This window comes from Macrotis lagotis, chromosome 6, assembly GCF_037893015.1.
Source record: "Macrotis lagotis isolate mMagLag1 chromosome 6, bilby.v1.9.chrom.fasta, whole genome shotgun sequence".
NCBI classification, from domain to species: Eukaryota; Metazoa; Chordata; class Mammalia; order Peramelemorphia; family Peramelidae; genus Macrotis; species Macrotis lagotis.
In genome coordinates this window covers 178,853,041-178,875,617 of record NC_133663.1, presented here as the reverse complement: position 1 = coordinate 178,875,617, position 22,577 = coordinate 178,853,041, and the positions used below count along the sequence as shown (strand labels likewise).

General features: G+C 33.4%; 1 protein-coding gene across 1 annotated transcript in view; it reads right to left on the bottom strand.

The window, feature by feature from the left end:
- The window catches only part of MYO16 (myosin XVI), an 851,952-nt gene that overhangs the window by 363,511 nt on the left and 465,864 nt on the right, over positions 1–22,577 (bottom strand). Inside the window, exons 17-18 of the mRNA XM_074192022.1 lie at positions 3,862–3,973; positions 696–813 (exon numbers count right to left, since the gene is read on the bottom strand). Coding sequence (XP_074048123.1) covers positions 696–813; positions 3,862–3,973 — 230 coding nt within the window. The remainder of the gene's footprint in view (positions 1–695; positions 814–3,861; positions 3,974–22,577) is intronic.

Here is a 22,577-nt window from a genome sequence, read left to right as displayed (position 1 = left end):
ACAGTTTATGTATTATATATTATATCAATTTTTATATAATTTTCTTTTTCTTACATACTCCAGAGAGCTTTTCCCATTGCTTGTCTAGATCATCTGGTTTTAGACAAAAGTGGAAATCAGTGTTTATAAGTTACTTTAAGGGGGCAGCTAGATGGCACAGTGGATAAAGCACTGGCCCTAGAGTCAAAAGGACCTGAATTCAAATCCAGCCTCAGACACTTAGTAAATTACCTAGCTGAGTGACCTTGGGCAAGTCACTTAACCCCATTGTCTTACCCCCCAAACAGTCACTTTAAAAATATTTTGAAGTGACAGCTAGGCAACTTCAAAAGAAAAAAAAAATTTTTGGCAAGGTTTTGTGATGGTAATGAATGTTTAGTAACAATATCACAGAAGTATTTTGGGGGGAGCAATTATAAAATTTCAACAAACGTAAGCCAAAATGTCCTTTTAAAATCAACTTCAATAGTGTTATATAATTATAAAAATTGTCATTATTTCCTGTCCCTTACACTCATGCAGATTTATAAAAGATAAAAAAAATGGTAAATGGTAAATTAGATCCAGATTTGATTTCCATATTATCAGAAGAAGCCCTGACTTCTCTGTACTGTGTCTCCACCTTCTGGTCAGTCTGTGGAGTTGCTTTTCAATGATACTGAAGAAGGGATGTCAGAAGGTGATATTGCACTGACCTTGTTCCAGCAGCTGGAGGTCAGACACGAATGCTGTGTCAGCGTCTGTCAAAGCAGTAAACCGAATGTCTCCAATGTGTAAAACTGCTGCTATAATCACAAACAGATTCTCCACCTCCTACACATTTTATAAATAAAGAATATGAACAGTATTGCTCAGCATACAGATTAAAAGAGAAATCTTAAAAACAGGGATAAGGGATATAATAAAAATGTCACAACAGTCCATCCTAAAAAACTTGTTTGTTTTTTATATTTTTAATAACAGACTTGAATGATACAGATGATGGTTCTTTTTGGTGCAAAATGAAAAATAATTTTTAAATGCATATCTCAGAAGATAGATGACTTAGATTGAAATCTCATCTATTATTTTACTCCTTATGTGAATATGAACAATTTACTTAGCCTCTATGGGACTCCTCATCTGTAAAATTACTGAAGTAGAACTCATGCCTCTGAGATCCCTCCTTGTTTTAATTTTGTGCTTTTTCTCCAATATTAACTTCTTTAAAAAATGCTAGGTGCCACAAAGCAGCCATATTTCTACATGAAATGAATTGTTTCTAGATGGATATGATAATGAAAATAATAGTTATGCAGATGATGATGATGACAGAGAGGGTGACACCTGAAAGCTCCATTAGCTACACCTTTATGAATCTTTAAAAAAACTGTAAAAAGAAATGGAAAACAGCATCCCAGAAGATGCCTGGATGGAACAAGACATCAGTTAAAAGTGGATTAAGGTGATGGCTTGTCTAGGATGTTACCCAAATCAATGACAGAAAGGGGATTGAAAGTCTCTGCTGTTCTTCAATTGCTTTTGACACTACACTTTTACCTCAGTCAGAAAGAATTCTCAGTGTGTGTTAAATAGCCTAGGTCATCAAAGACACATTATCATTTGTGCTTTAAATTTAGATAATTTGGGGGTGGGTGGGGGGCAGTTTGATAAATCCCTCTGTCTAAATAAAGTGGTATTTGATGATATATCTTCATAAAATACTTTCAATACTCTGATATTTTAGGTAGAACTCAACAAAAAAAAAGATAGATTGACAAAAGAGAAAAAAATTTCTATTGAGGTAAGAAGCAACAGGTAGATCTTTTAAAATTTCTTTCATTTGAGTCATTTTTTCTATATTAATATTAAGTACAAAATTTATAGTGGAAGACTGCCTAGAAAATAGAAAAAAAGAGAAACTACCTAAATAAAAACAGAACTACATATGGGACAAAAAAAAGATGGAGAAAAGGGTAAAAAACATTAAAGCCATGATAAATAAATCAATGATTGTATAAAACTGCTCAAAAACTTCATCTTGGGAAAAGGAGTTTCCAGTCTCAATGAGGAAATTTTAAAATTATATACACATATATAAATGCATATTATTATATTTATATATATGCATATATAACATTAATGAAGACTTTTCTGATATTCAATTCTTAATTAAGTTCCTTTCATTCTTCTAGAATTCTTCTATGATTTCATAAAATTATAGCTTGAGAACCGAGTATACCTAGAGGTCATCTCATCCACTTCATTCATTTTGCAGAATAAATGGGATGATTTGTCAAAAGTAAGACAGTTTGTGAGTGGTGCAGTCGTGATTCACACTCTGATTTCAAACCAATGCTTTTTCTTGTTTCCTTAGCATGTGCATTGGCATGTGTTACACCCATTATTATAGAAGATAGTTTTTGGCAGCTTCTGTGGCTGAAAAAGTCATCACCCCATGGGGAATTGATGATCACCCTCTCTAAAACTTGCTGATCCTTGGACAAGAGATGTACCATCTGCTATCTTGAAACCTTCACAAGTTCTGCTGAAGGTTGTGTTCCATGGGTATTACCATTGAGAAACCAAGTTCCCTGCCATAGCACAATGAAACCTCAGTGTAAGGCTTTAACAGGCTTAACAGTACAATTGTAAAAGTTTAGGATCAGAGGACTAAATTACACAAAAGCAAATGATCCAATCTGAACAGTGGCTGGTAAATAGTAAACACTTAATAAAAATCTTGTTGATTGACAGACTAACTGGTTCTCCAGGTTCTTAGTTCCCTTTTTCTTGGTCACTTTTTTAAATCAGCAAGTCAATTAAATATCCAATAAACATTCATTTTGTAACCAGAAATATTGGATTGCTTTCAATGCTTTCAAGTAAAAGTATCAGAAAGAAGAACAACAAACACACACACACACACACACACACACACACACACACACACACACCCTATTTCATTATCATTATCAGAACTCTCCCTTGGGAGTAAAAGTTTAGTTTTAGTTTCAAACTCAGGTAAGAAGAGGAGGTGGAGGAGAAGGCAACAAATGGAAGTTCAGAGATGAAAAAGGAGAAAGATGGAGGCAGGAAAAAAGATAGAAAAATAGATGTTATTAAGAACCAAAAATAAGTGACATAGAAGCAGTACAAATGAAAAAACAAAGCTCTTGGCACAGATAGAATACAAGACAGTGAAAAAACATTTTCAAGAAGCACTTTTCTCTGTTGATTTCCTAGCTTTCTTAATGGAAGTTCACCCTTTCACAGCCATTATCCCTGACCTAGGCTGTACTCCAGACCTTCTCATTGTCACACACTCACATACACAAGAACACTCATACCCTTACAATAGTTGTTCCTATTTGGTTAGGGGAAAGGAAAAGGAGTTTAAAGCATCAACCTTTCTCCTTTTAAAGAAACTTGCCAAAAGGGGACAGAATAGAACTTTGTGACTGAAATGAAGTTAGGAATATCAATATAAGTAAGTAATATGTGCCACCCTACTTAAAGATTAGAACTAATAAACAACTATCTATATTTCTGACAGTTTTCAAATGGATTAAATAAAAAGCAGAGCTAATGTGGAAAAGAAATATAGACATGAAATTTCAGTGGTTTCCATTTGTTGCATTAAATTGTTTTTTTTTAATCTTATTATTTACCTTGGCATACTTTAACCATAATTTTTTGTTGAAATATCTACAATAAACATGACATAATTTCCCAAATGAACCCAATATTTTTTCAATAGTATTGTTTTTCCTCTACAAATAGGAAGTTAGCACTATTATTTGTCTTGTATGTTGTTTCTGGAAATTTCTATCTCAGTTGCATGTGGGATCTTAGTGAAATATGTATGAAGATACAACTCACCAAATTACTAAATCCAACAGCAGTCAAAGATTGTTTCAGGACAGCCATTTTCTCTCTGTTAACAGTGTTTGTTGCTATGGATATGTCTTCCAGTATGGACCGATTCAGATACCTGTAGAAGAGGGGGGAAAAAAAACAATGAATAACATTTTGGCTTGGCATACTGTCAGGGCCCTGTGGTTTTAAACCATTTTAGTCAACTTTGTTGGCCCAGGGCAAAGGAAATCACACGCAAACACCTGAACATAATGTACTTACTGGTATGCTTACAGGAATGTCAATACAGAATACTTGTTCGCACTCTGAAAGAGGAACACTTGTGGTACCAAAGCTTATTTACATCACCAGTTTCCCAAGGCTTCCTCCAACTATTCATAGTCAAGTAAAATGACAAGATTCCTTGCAAATATTTTGAATGGGTAACAAACCATTCCATTTGTAGTTTGATTATTAAAGGAATTTATCATTTTTTTCTGGCCAAAATCTTACAATTGTGGCAATGCACAGAAAGTAGGAAGCTCTCTTCTCATTTGTTAATTTGACAAGTTTAAAAATAATTAATAGTGAGCTGAAGTTCCAAGACAGATCATGGCTGCCCTGATAATCCTAAATTCAAGGGCAATGATAAAATACCTCATGAAACTAATCTTCAATTTCAATTCAGTGTGCCAACTCCCCAAGGATTAACATGACTACATTTTCCAAATATGGAAACACTTTCCTCTCCCAAAAAGAAAGAAAATGTCATAGCTAAGAATATAAACATCCCACCAAACAAGTAGTAAAAAAGTTTTTCCAAATTTATATCAGTAGCATTATTACTCAACAAAATAGCTTTCCAAAATATTTTAGATTAGATTTTAAAATTTATATTAACATGCCTTTTACCTATCTGTAAAGTTGGTGACTTTTAAAAAATGGCACTCATAAGGGAAAGATGGAATAGTTATAAAGAGCTTATTGATAATTCTCAAAGCAGATTTCCAGGCAATTTGTGATATTACCTTTAGTTCTCTATTCATTTATTAATCATTCCATATGTTATCAAAACTCTATTAGTAGATTACTGTCCTACAAAGCTTGATTAACACCTTAATTACTATTGACATTTCTTGTGCTTTCTCTTTTTGAAATATTAAAATCGTTATAGAGATTCTATACATGTGTGTTATGTAAAAACATAATATATAATTCATTGTCTCTTTTATTCCTTTTAAAAAACATAATTTCTTTGATTATAATACAAAATTGCAAAATTATCAATGGCCAGGATATAAAAAAGAAAAAAATTAAACAAGAGCAATTAAATTCTACCTTGTTCTTTCCCATAAAATCACAAATCTAGAACTCTAAGGGACTTTAGAAGGTAAACAGGATAAGTCCTCACATTTCAGATAAGGAAACTTGGTTCTAGTAAACTCAGATGATTTGCCTAATGACCTACAGGTACTTGGGATAAGATTATGAACCCAGAGCCTTTGTCTCCAGAGGCAGTGTTCTTTCTACTAACACAAATGTAATAAGCCTTAGTGCTCACATAGTCCAACCCATTCTTTTCAAAGAGATAAAGAATTTAAAGGGGGTAGAAACTAGAAGTAATTTACCCCAAACTGGATTTTTTTTGAGAGGCTAGTTCTGTTTTAGTTTTTTTTTTCTTTTTAGTACATGTGTAACCATAATTTTCTTTAGTCTCATCTGAAAAATAAAGGGGGTGGACAAGATAGCCTCCAGATTTTCTTTCAGTTCCACATATAGGGGTCTATGAATGTCTACCTGAAATTCTACTCCTTTTCTAGCATATATTTTATGGAGACTCAAAGTTATTGAATCTCAAGGATCCCGTAAGTTCTATTTAAATAATTAATCCCTATTATTTGTTCAGAAGCAGGTACACAATAGTATTATTCATTGATTCCTTTAACTTCTGAAAAATGAAATCAAGGTAAATCAGGAATGTAGCTATTTTCTTTTTTCCTATTTTTTTTTACTTTTAATGGATAAAGATTTTCTCCTTAGATTCTCTCTAGATAATTCCCCTAACTTCCTGAGTCTTAGTTTTCCTAAAAGGAAGGTATGACCTAAGTGATCTTTAAAGTCTTTTCCATTTTCAAATCTACAGGTCTATGATATGATTATCTAGAGAAAGAAACAGACATCAAGCACAGATCACCTACACCTCTTTCAACTATATAATATACTCTTAACCTTCTCTTTGAGTTCGATATTTACTTGTTTTTGGGAAAGGTATTTGTCTTAGTTTAACATTATGCTAAGTTAAGCATTGTAAAGAATTTAAATTATGCAGAATTTTATTCAGTCCCTTCATACTGCTGCCCCCCCCCGCCAAAGTTCTTATTTCCCTGATTTGTCACAAAATAAATGCCTATACCAAATGGAAAACAATTGTCATTTGAATCAAGGGCTAAAGGAGACATAAAAATGGCAGGGGTTTATTACAATTGGACCATTCTGAAAGAGGAAATGTGGAGACTTCCTAACAATAACACACAGGAATTATATGCATTCCCACACAATTGTTTCTGTGCTGAATTCACTATCTTATTTACTAAACTAAGCAAATATAAGTTGTCTTCTAATTTCTGTACAACTTAAAAGATCAATTAGAAAAGAGACTGGAAGCAAGGTATGATTCTCGGGTTGGATTTCAACTCTCTGTGGATAATACTAGAGATCTTCATCCACTAAAAGATAAGAAGTAGATAAATTCTCAATTTGCCTTACTCATAATTTCATATCTCAGATGGGAACAGTGAGGAATACTATTTTGACCTGATTATGAACCAATATTTGGATATTCAAACAATATCCTACCTTCATTGAGGAGTGTGATAGTAAATGTTTAACAACCAATATTCTGGGCAGGGGGGGGTATTCATGTATTACACACTTTAACTTTATTTTGTATTGTTAACATTTTTTCCATAACTTTCTTAAGTTTAGACAACCAACAAAACAATAAATTGAGACCTAATTTGTAGCATTTGTCTATTTCCCAATTGAAAATGCTCACATTAAAAATTTGGTGAACTAGTAAAATATATATATAGATATAGATATATATACATATCATACATATGTCATACACACATCTATGGAGGGAGGGAGGGAGGGAAGGGGGGAGAGGGGGGGAGAGAGAGAGAGAGAGAGAGAGAGAGAGAGAGAGAGAGAGAGAGAAAGAGAAAGAGAGAAAACCAGTTCAAGCTGGCTCCATGGTCCCTTCAAGGACAGGATAAGTAAAATTCAATGGCCTGAGATCACTAGAAAGTTGTCCCCAGAAAAATGGGAAACGCTTGTGAGGAAAATTCTGGACATTATACTAGTAATATTGTTTTTAAAGGAAATTCAATTCTTTTGGCATTATGTGTTCTTGGTGAAGGAATGTTGGTATGTAGTGATCACTTTTTCCTTTTCTAGTATTCACAAACTGTTCCATTAATAATCATATTTTATTTTATTTTATTTTATTATTTTTTGCAAGGCAAATGGGGTTAAGTGGCTTGCCCTAGGCCACACAGCTAGGTAATTTTTAAGTGTCTGAGGCCGGATTTGAACTCAAGTACTCCTGACTCCAGGGTTGGTGCTCTATCCACTGCACCACCCAGCTGCCCCAATAATCATTTTTTTATAATCATTTTGACATTTACTTGAAATTAAAATCAAACTCACCAGAATATACATGGCTTTAAAAACAGGCAAAATTAAATCATGGATTACAATAGTTTTCACATCTACTTTGGTCAACCCAAATATATCTAGCTCTGGGCATTCTATTTTAAGAGTTCAAGGAATTAAAACTCATTTAGAATAGGGGAAACCATGGTTGCAATGAGATTTAAAAAATCATATTATATACAGATTGGTTGAAGTAACGAGATTTTTAGTTAGTGGGGAAAAAATTTTATAGGAACATGAGGGAAGTTTGGGTTGTCATCTGAAAGAAAGACTAGATTTTTTTCAATTTAACCTTAGAAGTTAGAATTAGGGAATATACTCTCTCTCTCTCTCTCTCTCTCTCTTTCTCTCTCTTTCTCTCTCTCTCTCTCTCCACGTAGATACATGTATATATGTATGTATATATATGTGTATGTGTGTGTATAATAATTGAATAAGTATATAAACATATTTGACTATAATCTACCTCTTTAATACATATATGCACATTATACATGCATTCACATATATACATATATACATATATAAATGTATACACATATAAAATATATTATGCTTTTATATTCATGTATACATGTAAATATATGTAAATTTATATACATTAAGGAGGCAGATTTGGGGTCAAAATAAACAAGAAACAAATTAAAACTACTAGTAAAATGGAATTTCTCATGAGAATAGTGTATTCACTACTATAAAGGTCTTCAATAGTCCAGATGACTATTTGTCAAGGATGCTTTGGAATAAATTCTAAACTAAGAGATAGGATCCTCTGAGTCTCCTTCAAATTCTAAGAGACTGTAATTTCCTGGCATTAAAATATGTACATTTAACTTAATACTTAACCAAAGTAGCTACTTATTTTTCCTTCCCTGTTATGATCATGGCTTAGAATTTAGATTATTGAAAGAATTCATCAAGAAAATAACAAACTGACATCCCACTAACAAAATTTTGCCAGAATCTTATTTTAAATCCTTCTTTTAGTTAATAGCTCTTCAAGATTTTGTTTTGTTCAGGGTTTCTTCTATAGACTGAAATCTGCAGGAAAGATGACTCAGCAAGGAACATGATGTTTCATGCAAACTAATTTAGGATTCTAGATACTATTATTCAACTTGTTGATGTCATTAGTATGTTCTTTTTCTACAAATAGATGTATTAAGAACTATCAACAGAACTATACCTTAAAATGGGAGGATCACATATACGAGGGGAAATGTAAATAGGATTATTTTTAACAGAAAATGGAAAGTGCCCACTTAAGTATTGTTTAACATAGCTAAAGTGCTCAAAAATAACTAACCCAAAGCACATCACTACTTTTCATACAGACGCTTTATTCATTCAACCTGAAAAGAAAATAGTTAATGTTTGAATTTTCACATTTTCAATTTTCTTTAAGTTAGAGGATTTTAAAGCTAGGAAATTTTCTGATCCAACCTCCTTTTCTTAAAGAGAGATAGCCTTTATCTAAGTGAAGTAAGTGATTTGGGCATGGTCATTCTGCAAATTGATGGCAAATGCAAAAGTCAAATTTATTTTTTAAGTCTCTCAGCCTTTGAGGTCTCCATAAGAGCCCTGAATCAATTTTGCTTTCTTAAGCTTCCAGAGAATTAAACTTTTCAAAATAGTTAAAATGATCAATGATACTAGGTTATCTGGAGATAAACATAATTCTTATCATGGAAATCTGCTGAACTTGTCTGTGCTTTAGACATTTCTGTTTGAATTGATGGCCCTACTCTTCTCCCATTTACCCATTTACCCATTTACCCAGATTTTTAACCTTTAACCTTTGACTCCTAACCAGTTTGAATTAATTGGTAGATTCTATCAATTCTACCTCTTGAATATATTTACTTTTCTCTATTTATTCACTATCCAAATTTAGGACCTCTACATTTGGACTTGACTATCATCCAATTTCTATGTGCCTCAATTAACATAGTTGTCAAAATAATCATAACCACTGGCACTCCCATGATGTTAAAAATTTCTTCATAGAGCTCTTTATTTTCTCTAGACATAAATGACTGAAAGAAAAAATAGAGTAAACATTTAAAATAAGTCATGCTGGTTGGTTAGTTGATTGGTCATTTGGTAATTGTTCTTCCATCTAAATGAGTATTCAAATGACATCACTTGAAGGTAAATTATGTCCAACTCTGGCTTTTCAAAACAATATGAGCTCAGAATGCTCTGTCATATATCAGATTCAAATAAGCCATGTGAACCATTGCAGTAGGTTCTTTAAATTTGCACATCTTGAATTTCTTTTGAGCTACTTCACTATGCTAAATCCTGGAGATAAACATACAAAATCCAAATAGTAACTTCTCTAAGAAGCTTCTATTTTAATGGAAAAGAAATCCAAATAGAAGAGCAATGGCCAGTTCTTTTGAACACTAGAGGAATGGGATGCTGAAAAATAGATCAGTCAAATGATATTTTCTTTCTAGAAGTCATAGGAGTATTGACTTGATTATGTTTCACAGAGTATAAATTCGAAGGACATGTGGGATAGAAAATAACTAGTTTGAAAGAGTATAGTATAAATTCCCACTCCAAACCCTATATTAAAAGTTTTCAAAATTTGATTCTAATCTATTTTATCTTTTTTTTTCATATCACTCACCTTGTATCTGTAGTACAATTGACTGTTCTGTGAGTTCATCATGCTATTGCCTGTCTTTGTGTATTCATAGAAGATATTACAAAGGCCTGGAATATGCAGTTTCTTAGATTCTGCCTCTCAGAATTCTCATCATCCTTGGACTGATGCTCCACCTGTTATTACTGTCTTTAAGCCATATTCCCACAGTCATATATTCAATAAACATTTTATTAAGAGCCTTGTATGTGGGGCGGCTAGGTGGCGCAGTGGATAGGGTACTGGCCCTGGAGTCAGGAGTACCTGAGTTCAAATCTGACCTCAGACACTTAATTACCTAGCTTTGTGGCCTTGGGCAAGCCACTTAACCCCATTGCCTTGCAAAGAAAACAACCCTAAAAAAAGAAAGAGCTTAGTATGATCTAAACAGATCTCTGCATAGTTAGATTGCTCAGAGGATAGAGTAGATAGGTCAGTTAAGAAGCCTTGAGTTCAAATGTAGCCTTAGTAGCTGTGTAACCCTAGACAAGCCACTTAACCTGTTTTCCTTAATCCATTAGAGAAGGAAAAGGCAAGCCACATCACTATTTTTGTCAAGACAGCCCTATAGTGTCACACAGAGTTATATGTGACTGAATAACAAATGTGCTAGGCACTGTATTTATCACTGACCTTAGAACAAGTCAAATCCATCTATTTTTTGCAGTGTTTGCTTCTTAGCTCAAAAACAACATGAACCAATGATGCTAAGTAATGATCTTTACATCTTATAAAGTCAAGCTAAAGGAGGTAGGTATCACAATTTCTGAATAGTAAAGGTTAAAACAACAGTTACTATGTCCTTGCTCTAACTGTCAATTTTTGAGACCAATGGAATTGACTTTATTACAGGCTTCCTACACTACAATTAGACAAAAAACTATACATTATATTTATATATGATACAATTCAACTTTTTACAAGGCCAAATATAAAAATGAAGTCCCTATATGCACAAATATACATATTATTTGGACAGAGACAAAAAATGTAACATAGGCAAATTAAATGGCACAGTGGATAGAGTTTTGGATTTTGACTCAGGAAAATCTGAGTTCAAATTTTTATTAATTCAGGAGACCCTACTCAAATCACTTAGCCTTTCTTAGGCTATTATCCTAGCTGTAAAATCAGAGTAATAAAAGTACCTGCCTCCACAGAATTTTTGAGAGGGTCAAATGAGATAATGTGTAGAGTGATTGGCAAACTTTGTTGTTATTCATTTGTTTCAGTTGTATTTGACTCTTCTTGGCCTTATTTGGGACTTTCTTGGCAAAGATATTGGTGTGGTTTGCCATTTCCTTCTTCAGCTCATTTTACAGATGAGGAACTAAGGTAAACAAAGTTAAGTGACATTCCCAAGATCACACAACTATTAAGTATCTGAGGCCAGATTGGAACTCAGGCAGATGATTCTTCCTGACTCCAGATCCAGTCCTCTATTTATTGGCCCATTCAGATGCCTCAGACTTTAAAGAACTATAAAATATTAGTTATTGTTACTGACAGTGATATTAATATTGATTTAGATCTGACTATGACCCAAAGGTGTCTAGTTGTATTTTGAACCAAATCACTAATATTTTTTGACAATAGTATCTAATCGTTGTGGAATAGCTCAAAATATTGGGGAATTAATTACCACTTTAATTTTCAAGAGGCTGCATATTTTAGGAAGCAGTTCTTTATATTAATTTAGCTGCTGTCTCCCTCTATATTCCACTCATTTGATTTAGTGCTAAACATTTAATGACATCTACCATTGTTCTCTTCCACCAACTCCCCCTGCCTCCAAGTCTTTTCTCTTGTAAGTCATACATTCTTAGTTCTAAATATGTTATAATTCTGTGTCCCCTAATTATCCTGATCACTTTTCATGGAGCACATGTTCCTTTTAAAATGTGATTTCAAGAACTGAACACAATCTTTTAGATCTAATATGGTCCAGTATATTTGTGTGTATATCTTTAATAAAGACATTGTTTAATCACACATTCTTACTTCATTTGATAATTAAAATCATATTAGAATATTAAAAATCTCCTAAACAGTTATGTCTGTTTCATTGGATTCTAGATTTAGCACTGAAAGCAATCACAAAGGTCATTTCATTCAATATTTTCATTCTACAGATTAGAAAATTGAGGCCCAGAGAGAAGTGTCTTGCCAACACTCACATAGGCAATAAATCACAGAGCCTGGATTGGAACTAAGTCCTTTGAATCTATAAAAAGCAATTTTTCCACTACAACAACACCCAAAGAAATTACTAACATCTTACATATTTTCAAGGGGATAAGTATAAACCAACTACATAGAAGAAAATTAAATTATATTAATTATGAAATATTAAACCACAGCTTCATTTTCATAATGCATGTCTTTTCTCCCTCTGCAAATTGTCATTATATAGATTCTTTCCAACTACAACAGGTGAAGGGATAAGGTAGTTAAGTAGGTCAGTTCCAATTGAAATTAGGTTACTTGGATATCCAAATGGATAGCTTATAAAATTGCTCTAATTTCTGGAAATAGTAGGAAAGTACTGCCAAAATAAAACATCTTGTTACTGTTATTCTATGGTAAATTTCTAAGTTTTTTCTCCATCTTTTGGCTATTTAAAATATAATAAAGTTCTATAACATGTTCATACAACATGTTTTACAGTTAAATAAAATGATAAAGAACACTGAAGACATGTTGATTACATGTTCATGTTTGAGAATGTGTGAAGAATTGCTTTAAACACCACATTACTTAATGAACTGAAGAAAAGACTCTTAATATGGTATATTTTATTAAATATAAGAAGGAGGGTCAGCTAGGTGGTGCAGTGGATAGAGCACTGGCCCTGGGGTCAGGAGTACCCTAGTACAAATCCAACCTCAGATACTTAATAATTACCTAGCTGTGTGGCCTTGGGCAAGCCACTTAACCCTCATTTGTCTTGCAAAAACTAAAATAAATAAATATAAGAAGGAATCAAGGGTTTCTTTAGATTACCTTTCAGATGAAGTACTCTTATTTTTAACAATTCCTACCCAAAATTTGACTCTGTGCAACTGTTATTATTTTGCTATTTGTAAAAGATTGCTTGTCTTGGTAGTGAAGCAGGGGAAGATGAAGATGAAGAGAATTTGAATGTAACAGAAAGAATTGGGTGGAGATGTAAATTGAATGGAGATGTAAATTTACTTGAAGAAGAGAATTATGACTGTAACAGAAACAATTGTAATCTTGGGTGGAGACCTTCCCCATTCTTAAAGTAAAGTTGATTCATTGTTTAATGTAAATTTTGTATTCTGATCTCCTTCAGTTTTACCTTCTACCTAATTCTGGGTCTAGTAAGAGAAAGGGAGTTCACCTTTTGCCCTCTAGATGAGAGCAAGACATAAAAACTTGAGCTGGACTCCAGTTCAGGGCCACCTCTCGGACAATGGCCCAGCCAGCACTGCTTGGTTGTTCTTTTATCTCTCTCTCTCTCTCTCTCTCTCTCTCTCTCTCTCTCTCTCTCTCTCTCTCTCTATCTATCTATCTATCTCTCTATCTCTCTTTCTCTCTCTAGCCCTGCCTATGTCTTTTAACCTTCTTAGTAAATTTTTGTTTTATTTCCACCCATGCTTTCCTGAGTCTGAATAATGATACCTCATAGGCAGAACTGAACCCAAGTAGCCAGTGGCTGCAGCAAGACAAACTGAAAGGTCTTTTTAATATACTTTGTAAAATTTGTATTTAGGCTGCAATAGCTGCAGTGGTCCCAACTCATGGGTCAATATACCTATCTCAATAGACTTCTTTTTATTTGGTCATAAACCTTCCCTGAATCCAATCAAATTATGGAGGTTTTTGAAATTTTCCTAAACTCACAAGTTCATTTATGGAGTTCCAAGACAACCAAACCTAAGGAGAGAAAAAAAAATCGGAGTACAATGGATAGTTTTTTCTTAGGTCCACTGTTTGATTTACATGAGGTCCTCTATGATTGCTCAGGTCCCAAGAGCACGGTCTGGTGTTTGCTTACATACTGCTATGATTCAGGAATTTGTCTTGGTTTAATCTTGTTGTTCAAGAAAACTGACTTTCTCAGGCTTATGCCTTGTCACTTTTGAAAGTTTTTAAGAAGCAATTTTCAGAAAATGTCATGTGTCTTTCTCCCAAGTGGGAATGTGTTCTTCCCTAAGTTAAGACTGTTACAACATACACAGCAGTAGACTGACCTGGAGGTTAAAAAATATCTGCCTTTGTATATTTGCATGAGGAAGCCATCCTTCAAATGCCACCTTTGACAAATCACTTAATCTCAACTACATTGCCTTTGAGATCTATTCCAGCTATGTATAAGAATTACTTGTTAGATACTAATTAATTAATAACACATTTATTTGACTCTTACCATGTTCCAGACACTGTGCTAAAAATCTATAATTTTTATCTCATTTGATCCTCACAAAACCCTGGGAAGTACTTATTATTATTTCTATTTTTCAGATGAGGAAACTTAAGCAAACAGATCCAAGGTCCATGCAACTTATTGTCTGAGGCCCAATTTGAACTCAATTCTTTCTGACTCAAGTCTCAAATATCTTTCTACTATGCCACCAACTGCCCTAATTTCTAAATGTGTGGTTTTTATTTCTATTTTACAATAAATTTCTATCAATTTAATAATAGTACTTCATGGCAAATGAGAGTTCTGACAAAACAGTTTCTTCTGTATACAGAGGAAAGTCAAATTTCCCATCATCACCACTCTATTTGGATTATGAGACTTCATCTGAATATATACTCAGATATTTGCTCATTTCTCCCCCCCATTTTCTATAACTAGAATATATATGTAGATTACATATATATTTTAATCCGCTAATTGGTTTTTCTCTCTGACCCAGTTTGCAAGTCTCATTTTTTTTAAACAGGTCATCCAAGGAAAAGTACACCTGAATTCACATAACACTATCCTGCTTTCATTTACAAAGAAAGAAGCTTATCAAATCAGCAGCACGGGTTCAGTTAAGCTAATGTAAAACACTGCTTGTCCTGTAGAGGAGAAAGGATTTTAGCTGCCATTTAACCTTAATTAAAATGGGTCAGTTACAAATAAACTTGATCAATCTGTGCCTTTGTTCCCCTCCATGAAATGGGGCATTTCTTTACACCAGTTGCCCTAGAAAGGTACACTGGCTACTTGTGAAGAAATAACTTCAAGATGAGATCATTGCTTCAGGTATTTCCCCCCCAACACACACACACATACACACACTTTACTTTTTGAGAAGACAAGAAAATACTGGGAAGAGGTCCTTCCACTTGTAAATGCTGGGGGAAGGCTAGCCAGCAGTAGTGCATTAATAAAGGTTTTTATTTAGCAGAAGAATCTATGGAGGAATACAGCACTACAGATCGGGTAATGCCATCTCCTTGGCATAATTATTGCAGGTGTACTAGGGTTGTGATTTGAATATTAAATATAAACACCAGCAATCTACTGCTAAAAAGCAGACTTAGTATTTCAAGGGCCTGTGGTCTTCTTCTTCTTCCTGTCCTAACCTGCTGCGACTTGCTGCAGTCTCACCCATTAAAACAGCTGGCAGTGCCCAGGCTCAGCAGGGATTGCATCTCAGTGTACATGAACTGATCCTTTTGTGCACTAGTCTATATGTACAGAAAGTGCTCTGGGAATGAAAAATCAAATATAAATAGGAGATATTACTAGTTAAAAACAAACAAGCAGACCATATTCACAGAGTCAGAGGATTATAGACTACAAACACCATATTATTGTGTTTAGTCTTTAATCTGCCATGTGAATACAAAGGAACAATGTATTCTGTATTGTGTGGAAAAGCTGCCTTTCACTTAGGACTGTTTAATATGTAAACAGAAACTAGATAAGGCAAAACATAACAGTTGACATCCATAAAGACAACACCATTTACAGAGAAAGATAGTGAAATGTTCTGGTTTCGTCTCCATCATTTCTCATAGAGAGGAGGAAAAAAATTTCTCTCTCTCTCAACTTTTCAATTTAGTTATAAAGTATTAGTAAATGGTCTTAAATTTCTAGATATAAATACATGCCCACATTAAGATGAAACTGTCATCAAATTTCTAGTTACATAAATCTATAGCCAAGAATGGAATAATAGTCTCTGACCCAAATTGCTGTTTGTAGATAAAAAAGAGTCCTGTCAATGGAAATTTTCAAAGTCTTGTGATATTCCCAGAATAGCTTATTTGGATTTTTCTGATCTGACAGGATCTTAGAACAAGACATCTGCTTTTGGTAAAGTATGATTCAAGAGAAGCATCTTAACTGCATAGATTCCAAAATATTGAATGCTTTTTTTTTTGAGAGAAAGGGTCAATTCATAGGACTCTGAAAATGGACCTTAGAACTCTCCCCCAAACTCACAAATAGATGAATGCTATATTGATTAGATTGTACATTCATATATATATATGTGTGTGTGTGTATATATATATATATATATATATATATTTGTATGTATGTGTGTAATAAAAGTTAACCTCCTCATCATTGAAAAACAAGCATATTATTCACTAGTTTTTTGCTCTTTATTATGAAGGATCATTCTCTGTTAGGCCTAAGAAATTATCAAGCCTTTATCATCCTAGAAGATAAATGTCTGTTCCAAAGTTCATGTCTCAAAATTCAAGTTGTTTGAAATTAAAAAGAAATATAAGAATCCAATAACATCTTTAAGAACTTTATTCCAGTTTTCAATATCTTCTTGCAATAATGGATAGGATACTAGAATAATGGTTAGATGTTCTATTGATGATTTCTGGATTTGATCTCTTTTTCTCAGTCAAATTGCTAGGAAAAAGTCATTTAAATTCTATACATCTACATCTCTTCTACTTTGACTATACTCTCAAATCTTTACAACTAATTTAGAACTTATCATTGATTCAATCCATCAATAATGGTCCAGACATTATGTTGATTACACAAAGACAAAAAAAAATGAAACTTCTGCACAAAAATGAACTGAGTATCCTAGATTGAGAGACAAAATATTCATAAGCATATGAAGAATAAATACAAAGTAGTTTGGTAAGGTAGGGCATTCAATTGAGAGTAGTAGCTAAAGTAAAGCTTTGAGTACAATGAAGTGGTTAATGGCCTTTTTCAGTCCTTATCCTTCCTCGACCTCTCTGCATCTTTTGATGATGTTAGTCACACATTCCTCCAGGATATTCTTGCAGAATTTTTGTTGGGGGGAGGAGTGCATGGTTCTTTCTTGGTTTTCCTCTGACCTTTCATATTGGAAGTTCTGTAAGCATTTTAAACTCCAATTGCCAAATAGAATTCATCATTCTCCTTGCTTCCATCTGACCTTTTTTCAAAATTCTTTTACATTGCAAGGGACCAATCCAGTCACCCTGGATCACAATCTCAATATCATCCTTGACCCTTTATTCTCAGTCACTCCACATATCCCATAAATTGCTAAATCCTCTTATTTCTATCTCCATAGCATCTCTTATAAGGATCCCTATCTCTCAACTAATTCAACTAAGAAATCCTATTTCAAACTCTTGCCAATTGTTGACTATTGAAAATGATTCCTTATTTGTTTCCCTCCATGAAACAGTTAACAAAATGATTTTCCTAAAGTGTAGGTGAGATGATATTATTTCTCCTATACACACTCCAGTGGCTTATTAGTTCTAAGATAAAAAAAAAATTCCACATAGACACATAGGATCTAAGGTGTTACAGTTCTCACCATGGTCTGCCCTTTTCCTACCCTTATCCTTACCCTTTGAACCCCTGTGTATTGGCACCTTTGGGAAGCTTGAAAGAGTGGTGAGAAGTAAGTGGTGGTTGGTCATAAAATACTCATAAAAGTCCAATTATCTCCCTTTCCCTGTTTTTGGGAGATAGTCCAAATTATTTTACTTTTGTTCTTTCTTTTGAGTAAGGAGACAGTCAACCTTCTGCTTGTTTGTTTGCTTCATAGACCCTCTCTATCATTCTGGTAAAATCCATTGACCACTTCTTTGAAAAATATTTTTAAAGTATAAATTAAGTTTAAAATAAAGGAAATCAATTCTCTTGAAAAAAAGGTATCAAAATATTTTTTAAAGTTCACATGTAGGGTTAAGTACTCCTAAATTAAACTGAGAAAGTGATTCAATCTCTGTAGCCTACAGCATAAACCACCTATTTCTTCCTGCCTAAATGATCTATATTCTACTCCTCCTCACCAGTGATCATTTAAATTCTTCTAATGTTATTATGCTTTGTTTCCTTTTTTTTTTTTAGGGTTTTTTTCTTTTTTGGCAAGGCAATGGGGTTAAGTAGCTTGCCCAAGACCACACAGCTAAGTAATTATTAAGTATCTGAGCTGGATTTGAACTCAGGTCCTCCTGACTCCAGGGCCCGTGCTCTATCCACTGTACCACCTAGCTGCCCCCTATTATGCTTTTTTTTTAAAAATGAAAATTAGATTCCTTTAATCCTTGTTGGAGTGACTAATGTTAGTACAGATGTAAATATTTGTCAGGAATTTTGATTGCTATAGAGACATGCAAAGTATATCTCCCCATCAGTACAGGATTTTTATTTGAGGAGACACTGATCTATCAGGAAGTTACAAAGTGAAGGAGATATGTATACTTCCAGGTAAATATAAGTGGCAAAAAAAAAGTAAACATAAGCATAGAGAGATATATATGCATGTAAGTATGTATGTATGTACATATATGAATAGACATATATATATATATACATATATACAATCAGTTAATGACAGCCAGTTAAACATTTGTCATTTTTATTATATTATCAAATATATTATAAGTTCTGTGCTAAGTATTGGGGATACAAAGAAAGATAAAAACTAATCATGGTCCCTGAGGAGCTCACAGTCTAATGAGGGAACACCATGAAAAAAAAAAAACTACACATAAATAACCTATTTGTATATGGGGGATAATAGAGATAATTAACAGAAGGAAGGCATTCTAGTAGAAGGCTATTCCAGTAGAAGGTAGGATTTTACTTAAGACTTGTAGTAAACCAGGAAAGTAAGGAGATAGATATGAATAGGGAAAGAATTCTAGGCTTGGGGATAAGCACAGAAAATTTCTTGAGTAGAAAGAAAGAGTATTTTAGTTGAGAAACATTAGAGAGAAACATTGAGAATTGAGATTTATTTGAGAAACATTATCACAGGATTACAGATATCAAACTTTTGTAACATGTAAAAAAAGATATACATGTGTGTGAAAGAGTGTGTGTAGGGATATGTATGTCTGTGCATATGTATAAAGATGCATGTTGTGAAGGTCTTTCATCACCAAATGGTATTTTATGTTTGATCGTGGTAATGCTAGAAAGCCACTGGAGTTTATCAGATAGGGAAGGGGAAAACGTGGTCAGATAGGATTTTTAGGAAGTTCATTATGAGAGTTGGGAGAGTATGGACTGTCTGGTGAAAGAATTTAAGTAGGTCTAATTAGGCAAAAGTGAGTTAAATCTGGTAATCTCCCAAGGGGTGATCATACTAAATGTGGAACAACAACTACTCAAACCTCATACAAAGCCAAAAAGCAAACAAATCCAGGAAAAAAAAACAAATTCCTGTAAGTGGAACTTACCAATAGAAAAATTTATAAACTCTACATATGCAGGACCCACTGAAATTATTACAAACATGCATACATAAACATACACATTTATGCATATGTATACATCTGTACCATGCACATAGATAAGTAAATACAAATACGCATATTTTCTTTGCTTATAAATTCCTCTCCATGTGTTTTGATGTGTATATATGCACATACTATATACATAATAAATGTATGTATACACACAACATTTATCTACCTACTATATCTTATTTGTCCTCAAGAGAATGCTGTTTCCATAAGGGCAAGTAGTATTTTGGGCTTTGTCTTTGTTTCTCTAAAACACCTAACATGATCCAGTAGGTTGTACATCCAATAAATGTAGGAGTTTCCTAGACAGATGAAATCACAGATCTAATTGAATGAATGAATGAATAATCATTCACTCTCTCCAACGAAGAGCAGAATATTTCATTTTATGTTATCTCTAATTACTAATTTTTCCCCCTTTTCTATCAAATTTAAATTTGGCTCCTCGTCAAATTGTCTACCCTCCCCCTTTCTTTTTCTGTTTTAAGGGATGAAATGAGCTCTTTTTTAATATGAGAGATTTTCAATTATTTGAATATTGATATTATGTTTCCCTTTGGCATTCTCCAGGACAAATATCCCTAGCTCCATTAATTTGTTATCTAAATTAGACTAAGGGTCTTTAATCAAGCAAGTTTACAAAGTTTACCAAGCAATCTTCTTCATATCCTCCAGATTGTTAAAGTTATTTCCTAAAACTTTGTATCCAATATTGAATACAATATGACAAAGTTGTCTGATCAGGACACAGTACAACATGATTAGTCTTTAGGTTGGGAAAGTATGGTTCTAGGAATGTAGCTAAGACTTTCTTCAAGAAGATTATTTTTTTTTTCATTTTGAATTTAAATGTCCAGATCCTTTTTTCATACAAATAGATATTTGAGCAAGCTTCCTCTATTTTTGCTCTTGCTATAAATTCTTTGAACTAAAATATAAAAATTTGTATACTATTATACTATTAGATTCCATTTTATTAAATGTAGCCTAATGTCAAGAACTTTTTGAATCTTGACTGTCATCTGGTGTCCTGCCTAGCTTTGTATTATGTGGAACTCTAAGTATTCCTTCTAAAGCTTTCTAAATCATGGGTAGCAGCATTTAGCAACATAGAGACAGAGATCCTTGGGTCACTCACTACAGTGGAAAATTTCTGAATATCATTTAACCATTCCTCTTTGTGCCAACTAACTCCATCCCATCATGCTATATTCTATCTTATAATTCTCTTTTTTGTTCATCAGAATGGTTTAAAAACTTTATCAAAATCTTTGTTTGAATATAAGAAAATTATTTCAACAACATTGTAGTTTTTTTCCCTTCTGCAGTACCACTATGGCCACATATTAGTCACACTTTCTCCTTAATATTCTGAATTAAATACTTTTAATATTTCACCTTCTCCAATTGGCTTTTATCTCTAATAATAACATTCTATCAGTAGGAAGTTCAATTTCTGAGTTTCCTAAGCTAAAAATACTAGTCATCAACACTTGATCCTCCTCCATTCCCCTGTCCAATACTTCCAATTCTCTTGTTCTTTTGATATTTTTCCATTCTCTTTATTCTCCAAGTTACTTATCCACAAAGTATAATGGGCTAAAAAGAAGATAAAGAGAATGAAAACATGGTTTCTAGTCTCATCTCTACTCTTAGATGCTTTGTCCTTTAGTCTTTTTTATCCTTTTTTCCTTTCACAAAAGTAGAATACTTAATTAAATTTGCTTAGAACTCTTCATGAAAGGCAGAGTACCTAAAGAGTAGATCCCAGAGTCAAAAAGATAGGGCAGATATAGATTTTACAGTGGATAGAGCACTGTCCCTGGAATCAGGAAGACCTGAGTTCAAATTTGTCCTCAGATACTTGATACTTACTAGCTGTATGACTTTGGGTAAGTCACTTAACCCCACTGTCCCACAACAAAAAAAGCAACAAAAGAAAAATTAGCTTCCATTTCCAATAAATTCCTTCTTGTTGTTAAATGCTTTACAAATATCTCATTTGAATCTCAAAACTGTCTTGGGGGGGTAGATGCTATTATTTTTTCTAAATTGCAGATCACGAAGCTGAGAATAAAGAGGTTATATGACTTGCTCTGGGCTTATGCAGTTAGTAAGTATAAGAGGTTGAATTTGTCCACTGCTCTATCCAGGGCAGCATCTCCTGCCTAGGTTCAGTCCTGACTGACTGATACTGGCTATGTGACTCTTACCTAGTTACAATCTATCAATGTCCCCAGGTACTTTAAAGCTATAAATTACAGATGAGTTAGCTAATTTTATTAGTAAAGTGAGTTTCATAAATAGATGAAATCAAAGGATTGATTTTTTTTAAAAGGTCCTCATATTCTTGGAAAGGCAGTTTATAAAAAATAAAAAGAATATCAAATAGAGCAATTATGTATTAGAAGAGACGAAAGACTACATAAGAGGAAAGCTGAGAGTACAAATTTCCAGGCACTTGAGATGAGCTAATTACAACTGTTGAGAATTAAATCTGGCTTTAAGTTTCCAAGGAGGGATATTGCTTTGAGACAGAGTGTACTATTTAAATAGTATTCCTAAATTAGGAATTTCTATCCTTGTAAAAAAATTTTCAACCTTTCAAGAACACTGCATTATTTTTTTTGTAATAAGATCCTCAAACAAATACATTAACACATCACCATGAAAT